At 38.7% G+C, this 8329-nt stretch overlaps 1 protein-coding gene across 1 annotated transcript in view; it reads right to left on the reverse strand.

Annotated features, from left to right (window-relative positions):
- LOC107712331 (3-hydroxymethyl-3-methylglutaryl-CoA lyase, cytoplasmic-like) overlaps positions 1-7583 on the reverse strand; it is a 19183-nt gene extending 11600 nt beyond the window's left edge. The window contains exons 1-6 of the mRNA XM_016517555.1: positions 7373-7583; positions 5448-5525; positions 4002-4109; positions 3733-3828; positions 3223-3437; positions 1767-1953 (exon numbers count right to left, since the gene is read on the reverse strand). Coding sequence (XP_016373041.1) covers positions 1767-1953; positions 3223-3437; positions 3733-3828; positions 4002-4109; positions 5448-5525; positions 7373-7468 — 780 coding nt within the window. The 5' untranslated portion in view covers positions 7469-7583. The remainder of the gene's footprint in view (positions 1-1766; positions 1954-3222; positions 3438-3732; positions 3829-4001; positions 4110-5447; positions 5526-7372) is intronic.
- Between the last annotated feature and the right edge of the window lie 746 nt (positions 7584-8329).

Raw genomic sequence — 8329 nt, forward strand, 5'->3', positions numbered from 1 at the left:
GAGACTCGAACCCGCAACCTTTGGGTTACGAGTCCAACTCTCTAACCATTAGGCCACAACTTCCCAAAATAAGAGGACTCCATTCAAAATAGCTAATATGAGCACATGGAAATTGAAAGAAAATATTCAGTGATTGAAAATGACTGAAACAACTTTTACTATGCATAATATAAATGCAAATCTGAACAAATTATAAATAATGCATAAATTACAGACCAGTCCTGGGAGAGACTAAGACAGAGAAACATATTGTGTATCATATCGTACTGGTTTAAAACATTTAAATAGACATATCAAATAGCAGAACATGCATATGATTCAGTATCTTTGTTTGGTAAGCTCTAATTTCTGAGAGACACACAGAAAAGGAAACACAACTATTTTATTTGCATTCATGCTCTGCTCATTTCATTCGTAGAGTTTACACACATTCACTTTACACACTCATTATTGCATAGTAGTTTTAGAGGTTTACATAATATTATTCTGTCCTCTGGCCCACCTGTTATCCAGCAAATATGAAGGGTGACACTGTCTGCCAAACATTTGACCTATTATTCGGTAGAATTCGTTGTTCGTTTATAAGCCATTATCCATGCCTTTCCAAATAAAGTCAATGCCAAATAAATGCCAAATGCATGCATGTAATGTCAACACTGTTACTGAACTGAAATGAATCAACATTGAGCTGACTCAAGCTGAATTGAACTTGTTTCCTAATGAATTAACTTTACACAGTTAATGAACTGAACAGAATCAACAATGAACTGCCTAGAGCTGAATAATGACACTAGTGTCTTGCTACAGCTGCTTTAATTTTGCATTTGCCTCTTTTCTGAAGCTTGCATCACCGATTCTGTTCCTTTCCTGTTTAATACTGTAAAGCTGCTTTGAAACCATCTCTGTTGTATAAAGTGCTATAAAATAAAGGTGACTTGATATTGTAAATTGTATTTTCTCTTCAAGTGTCTCTTCACCATGGCAATAGTTGACCTGAAAGAGAACCTGACAGTAGAAGAATACAATTTATGCTATTTTACTCCTATACTGTCCCTTGCATAGAATGAGATTGAGTTGCATTACACAATGTAACAAAACAATTGTTTCACTTACATTTTTTATTGTTCTGTGTTGCTAATTATTACTGCACTATTTATTTTCATGTAGCATCAATATTTTGGTAAATATTTAGCTCAGGTAAATTTTAGAACTTCTATCATTAATTATGAAACAGGTTTAGTACAGAGAAGTAATGTTTTTAAACTTAATCTTTTGTAAAAATTTGTTTCACTGTGTTATTAGAAATTGTGTTCAGAATGCAACAATGGGTCAAAAAGAGCTTGAGTAGCAGGACCTGTTTGCATTCACATACTTTCATATATATTTTGGTCCAACGGCCTGATATAGTTTGTTCAGTGCACACATGCACTCTAAAAAATGCTAGGTTAAATACAACCCAGTGCTGGGTAAAATAGGGACAAACCCAGCAATTGGGTTGTTTTGACCCAGCGGTTGGGTTACTACCCAGAAGGTTGGGTTAAACATTTAACCCAACCGCTGGGTCAAAACAGCCCAATTGCTGGGTTTGTCCCTATTTTACCCAGCACTGGGTTGTATTTAACCCAGCATTTTTTAGAGTGTGATGTTTTATTGCGACAGATGACACTACAGGTGACATATATGATGGTTTGCTACAATATCACCCAAACCCTCATGCATGTATGAACAAGGTACCTCATGATTGTGACCACCGTAATGTTGCTCACCTGCAGAGCAATGAGAATGTTGGGCAGAGCCTGACCGTAAGTGTCATGGCAGTGCACCGCCAGTGCGCTGACGGGCACCTCTGTCAACACATCGCTCAGCATCTCGGCCATGGAGCCCGCGGTGCCTACGCCAATGGTGTCCCCCAGGGATACCTCATAACAGCTGTAAGTACAATAAAATAAACCACTGACCTTTTGGTTCAACCAAAGATCAGTCTTGGAGCTTGTATATATAACGAATGGCTCCTGAAAACTACAGTCCTGCAGTCATTCAAGCACAGGGACAATCACCTGGATCAAATGTCTGACTCAGTGACATTATGCTGGCAGCTCAGAGGTAAACCCTGAAATTTTTTTTTTCATAATAATTTTATTTAGCTTATTTTATTAAGCATTCAGCTACCAATACAAGTTCAGCTGAAGGGAAAGTCATAACAATCCACATTGCAGAACATTAAAAAATGTCTTAGAGGGTCAAACCTTCAGCTATCCAGTAATTACTTCAGACCATGATCCAGTATGCCACGGCATTATTATTATTATTATTATTACTACTTTGATTAACTAAATTCCACACTTGCAGAATTCAGCATAAAACCAATTTCGAAACAATGTCATTCTCAAAGTTCCTCCCAGGGGGGCTTCAATGGCCGATACTGTTGACTGTTACGTTAAGTCAGCCCTAATCCTGAATATGAGGTTACAGCCTTGCCTACAACCTTCCCTTTACCAGTCCAGATCTTTATCTGCTTTGCAACAACAACCCTTTGAGTAACCATAATCTGCAACACAGTCTGCCGGTTTCTGCATCATTGGCAGATTGTTGGTCAGATTCTCATTCAAAATTAGTGTTGAAGTGTGAAAGTGCATATAATGAACACTGACCTATTACTTGAAGGAAATACTGGGTCTATGGCACACAGCCATGCCTTCCTGTTAGGCTGCAATCGTTTCCAGTCAAAGTTGATATTCTTCCTGCTCAATGTTACACCAAAGATGGATCCCAGAATCTTCTTGTATAAACATAAATGTTTGCTCCTGTCCTAGTTAAGTAGTGACACAGTACAGGTGACTGTCGAGCAAATGGGTACAACGGTGGCAGCTTATGGGCAGAAATCTGGAGAGAAATTTATTTATGCAAAAATTGAAAGACACTTTAATTTCTTCAAAATTCTGGATACTTTGAATATGCTTTCAACTATCAATAAGATTGCTCCGATTGACACATTTTGGCATGTTTAACCGTTTCACGGATAGTCCCCTAAAATCAGTCAATTCTGTATTAGGCCGCTCATGGTTGGTCCCAAGCAAGGCTGTAATCAAACATACAGATACCGGTCCTTTATCCACTATACGTCCCTTCACCCCTTTGTTTAATCACAATCTTTTCGTCCAGTCATCCTGATTCGGCATCATTACCTGGCGTTGACTTGATTTCCTTTTGATACTAGTGCACATAATGAGCACTGGCCTAAATCTCAAAGAAAACACATAGAAGAAAGCTGGTGTCTGTGAAACACACCCGCGCACTGGTATGCCTTCCTGTTTGGCTGCAGAGATGACCTGCTCAAACCTCTGCAAACTCTCCTCTATGGAGCAGTTGATGTTCTTCCTGCTAAAAGTCTCTGAGGCGGAACCAAACACTGCCACTTCAGTAGCTCCTGCTGCAAACTTTAACAGGAAACATTTAATCAAGTTTGTGCTTATAGATGTTGGCTTGTGAGCACAACTTGCATGATTAGCAAGGAAAGCAATTAACAGAAATGGGCTAAACATTTACAAATAAATGGTACAAGATGTAAAGGTCGTGCTCTTATGTAAAGTAAAGGGGCAGTGAAAGCGTAGGCAGAGCGCATGCATAAATAAAGTGGTTTATTATACAAGAAAAACATCATTGACCTGGCATGGAAGGTAAATTGCAAATGCCACTTGTAAATAAATGTAAATGATGCAAATATTTACTTACAGCTGCCTGGAAGCCCTGAGCATTGGGAGTCAGAACAGGGTATCTAACGTCAGGAGACCTTTTAATCCCTCTCAACACTGCAGTGTGGTCTGCCATCTGAAAAACCAAAAAGCAAACCAACAAGAATGTATACTCAAACTTTATCCCAAAGGGCTTTGCGCAAATGCAGTTTTTGGACATGGATACCAAATCCAGTGGTTTTGTGTGGATAGAAAAGCCACAGGATATCAGCCAACATGCTCTTGAGGATTACAATTGCGCCTTATTACCTGTGCTACCCACTTTGAAGACACAAAGCTAGTGGCTTCGATGACGGGCAGCCCGGTCTGAGAGAGCATGTCTATCAGCTGGATTTTGACCTCTGTCGGCACTATTTCCTGCAGAAACACAATTAATCAAATGTCTTAGGTTTCTATGAACACATCCAGGGAGCGTGTTCATCTGTGAGCCACAACAGCACTGTTCTATTGAGATGAATAGTTTATTTGCCACCATCACCTAATGAATAGTTTTCCACTGTAAAAATGATTGTGATTTTAACAGTAAAAGACTGTAAAAAAAAACCCTGTTAACTGGTTAACAGTAAGTTTCCATACTATATTCGGTGAATAAATATAATTACATTTAATGTAATTTTACAGTAAAATACTGTTATACAATAGGACAGTATCTGCTAAAATGTGCCTGTGGCAACACTTTTGCAAAATTAGAATGCTTCTTGCACGTTTCAGTGAGTGGCATTAATATACAGTGTCCGTTTTATATGTAACAGATGCTGAATGTGCCACGGTTGGTGTAGCGCATCACAGCAGTTCTGAAATGAAATGAACGCTGAGTAGAACTAAAAGGTTAATGCTCTATCGCATTTCAAAATAATGCACAACCTACACTAAACCATTACCTAAACCTGGGGTAGGCAAGTTAAGTCCTAAAGAGCCGTTGTCCTGCAGAGTTTAGCTCTAACCCTCATCACACACCTGAAGAAGCTAATCAATGTCTTCAGGATTACTGAGGCTATAGGCAGGTAAGGTTTTTTTTTTTTTTTTCAGGGTTGGAGCTAAACTCTTCAGAACAGCAGCCGTCTAGGACCAAACTTGTCTACCCCTGACCTAAACCTAACTTATAATGTTAAAAACATATTTTGAAGCAACCATGGCATTTTAGCTTGCTTCTATAAACCACCGAGCTCTTTAATCGTGACCGAGTGTTCCACAAATGCTATGCTGTACCGGGTGAGCTTTGTATTTTACAAATCACGTAACTATGGTAAAAGTATTTTGAGGTCATAAGATAGTAATGTGCAAGGAAATGTGTGATAATATGTCTTTATTGACCAATAATCTGCCCCGTAATCAAAATTTCTGTGAAAAGGAATAATTTTGTTAGTGTTTTACCACCAATAGTGCTCATTACAGCTGTAAATAGCATGGAATTGTATGTATAGGTACAATGGTGGACAAATATGTAGGAAGAGGCACGTTTTTCCAATTAAAGTCGATGTTGACTAAATCATGCTAAAGATGTGTCTGATTAAAACATGTTATTGATAGTATGTTTTGTGCTCACCAATGATGTCATTACTGAACAAAAAATGTCACAGCCACTCATTATATTTATGCCTTTGAGTTTGTTATGATGCTTTTTTAAAGCAGAATGCCAACCATAAACATGCTAAACCACATGCTACAAGCACTTTAGAATTGTGAAATCTCTACCTTCTCGTTTTGAAGTCCATCTCTTGGTCCGACCTCCACAATTTTGACACAAAGTGGAAGCTTTGGCAGTTCAGAGCACTGTAAATTGAAAAACAATGAGGAAGGAAAGATCATAAAACAATTTCACAGAGCTGTATGGAAAATCTGAAAGGTGGATTAAGACACATCCTCTGTCCGGTGCTTCCTGTCAAATGGTGCCTACAACTTCATGTTTTGAATCTGGTCTTCAGATCCTTGCCAGGTCATTTATGACATAATGTGCATTGGAAACGAGCATTTCCTCTCTTCCAATGGTAAAACCAAAGCTTAACCTTTGAATCCGGGGAGTTGTTTTACCAAGGGCCAATGCTGTGTTTATAGAAGATTTGAATGGCTATAAAACCTCAGCCTCTTGATACTGAAACCCTTGCTTTGAGGAACTGCACACAGTCTAGTTTCTTTAGAGCTGAGTTTGATTTAATTGTGCTGTCATGGAGGGAGGAAATGGATGTGTGAAAGGAATGATAACAAACTTCTTTTTAAGCAGTAGGTGGAGGAGAACCATTGCGGTTTGTCCCGTTATCACCCCAGGCCTGCAGTTAGGACAGACTATTAAATTCACTCATAAATCAAACTCGCCGCTCAAACCAGAAATACAGGCCCCACTAGATATATCCATTAAAGCAGTATTTTCTTATCAACAAAATAAATTACACCAAAACACTTTTGCAGTCTCTGTATTTCTTTAAACATTTCTGGCCCCTAGCTTTGAGTGGAATTTTCAAGAGGCTAAGCCAAAGTTGGGAGAGCGGCTGAATAAAGTGAAACAACTGTGTCATTTACTGTATTTAAAGTGCATTTCTATATTGGTCTAATAAACATCAGACATCTAATTTTCCAGTTTAAACCTGTTTTGTTCACTTTGGCTAAACAGCAAATAACACACAGTACAAATTAAAATAATCAAATGTTTATTTATTTATTTATTTTCAGTACATGATTGAAACCATCATGCATTTAAAAAAAAGACATCACAATAAACATTAAGATCTTTCAAAGCAAATATTCCTATCTTTATTTATAGTAAGTAAACTAAATTATACATTAACTAAAAATTGTTTTTAGTTTTATCTTAGGTGAAAATTATGGTGATGTGAAACCATTTCAATTACCATTTTGTCGAAGAGTGGAGCTTTTGCTTAGGCTGAGTACACAAACAAGAGAATGTCTTTGCTGCTTTACTCAAAAAGAAGACTTAGTATTTAGTGTACAAATACAGTATGTGCTTTTGCTCACTAATCCTGTCAGGGAACCGTATAAAGACTATGTGATTAAAATGAACTTAAAATAACCTCATGTAATGATTTTAAAGTTATGTAAACAATTATTTACATAAAATTTGAACCAAGGCATAATTACAATTTGAGAGAAAGTAATACAGTAGCTGTTTTTTTTTTCACTGTAGTTTCAATCCCATATGAACTCTTTAAGTGTACTATAGTATACTATAGGGTATAGGCCTGCCACCCTGACATTATTAAATTAAATTCTTCAGTTTGCCATATGTCTCATTTGCAAGTTCTCATAAGCAAGTTTTCAAGTGGGAAACAATGCCGTTTGGCATAGATAACGTAAAACCTGTGCGGCTTGATGAAAAGCACCATTTTGTAATTAACCACAAATTTAAAACAATATTTGAGAGCTCTGGTGGAGGTGAAGAGTAAATCATGTGTTTTTTGTTTTTTTTTAGTCACAAAGAATGCATATAGTGTCATTAAGTCTCAAGTCTCACAGAAGAAAGAAAATAACTGGTTGAGGGTAACATGAGGGTCATTTATTAAAACTTTCATTATGGGGTGAGCTTTACGCGATTGCTTTTCTCTCTGTGTTGCTGTATTTCCTAGAGCCATGTATAAATCTTGCACATGCAAAAAACAGACCCCCACCTTCTCTTCCCACAGGAGCCGTGGAAACCAAGGATAATCCAGCAAGAAACTCTCATAGCTCAGGCAGTGCTTGACCGCAGTAGAAACGTTACCCATCCGGCTAGCACGATCTGCTAGCCCAGTGCTGTTCCCGGACGACACCTGTGGTGATCAGAGTGCATATGCGCTTCTGAGCAGCAAAAAGAGAGCCGGAGGAGCCCGACAGCATCGCTTCAAAGGGCACGGAATGACTCAGCTGTTACCATGGCAGCAGCATCCCTGCCTGTGCGCGGCGATGTAGGGAGGGGGAGGGAAGACGCGGGCTGAAGACGTTAGACGGCGTTTTGTTAGCTTTAGACTGACAGCTCCATGTGAAGTAGAGACCCGCTGGGAATCTCGGCTCTACAATAAGACTAACCACAAGCTACTTATTTTACTGCCCTTGGCACCCCTCCCCAGCGGAAATCTACAGCTTCGGGGAAATATGCTGCCGTGATTGATCTCCTGTGACTGAGGCAGCCCATGCTTTTCAATGGCCGGCCGTGCCACTCTTGCCAATGTCAACTGTGCTCTGTTATAAAATCTCTCTGTAAAGCCGGGCTGCAATTTACTTGTGAAAGAGCCATTCTTCCTGGCCCAGGTGCTTACAATAGAGAGGTTTAAGGAAGCTCTTCCTCAATAAGATGCTGGTGTGCCGTGAGAGGTCTGGCCTCTCTCTCACGGGGGGAAAATGCAACTAGTGAGACCAGGAGCTGCATTTATTATGTATCAGCATTTCTCGCATGGCATGAGATGATAAATCATAAGGTGACTTGATGAATTCCAAAAAAAAAAAAAAAGAGTAAGAAATGGTGAATAACAGATCTGCGGGCATGCACAATGAATCGCCATGACTTTTCCATGATCTCTGAAGTAATTTCAGTATTATGTAAGGATTTAAAAAAAAATAATAATAATTTTGATTTTCACTAATAAATC

Source organism: Sinocyclocheilus rhinocerous, unplaced genomic scaffold (genome assembly GCF_001515625.1).
Source record: "Sinocyclocheilus rhinocerous isolate Xijiao unplaced genomic scaffold, SAMN03320098_v1.1 scaffold358, whole genome shotgun sequence".
Classification (NCBI taxonomy): domain Eukaryota; kingdom Metazoa; phylum Chordata; class Actinopteri; order Cypriniformes; family Cyprinidae; genus Sinocyclocheilus; species Sinocyclocheilus rhinocerous.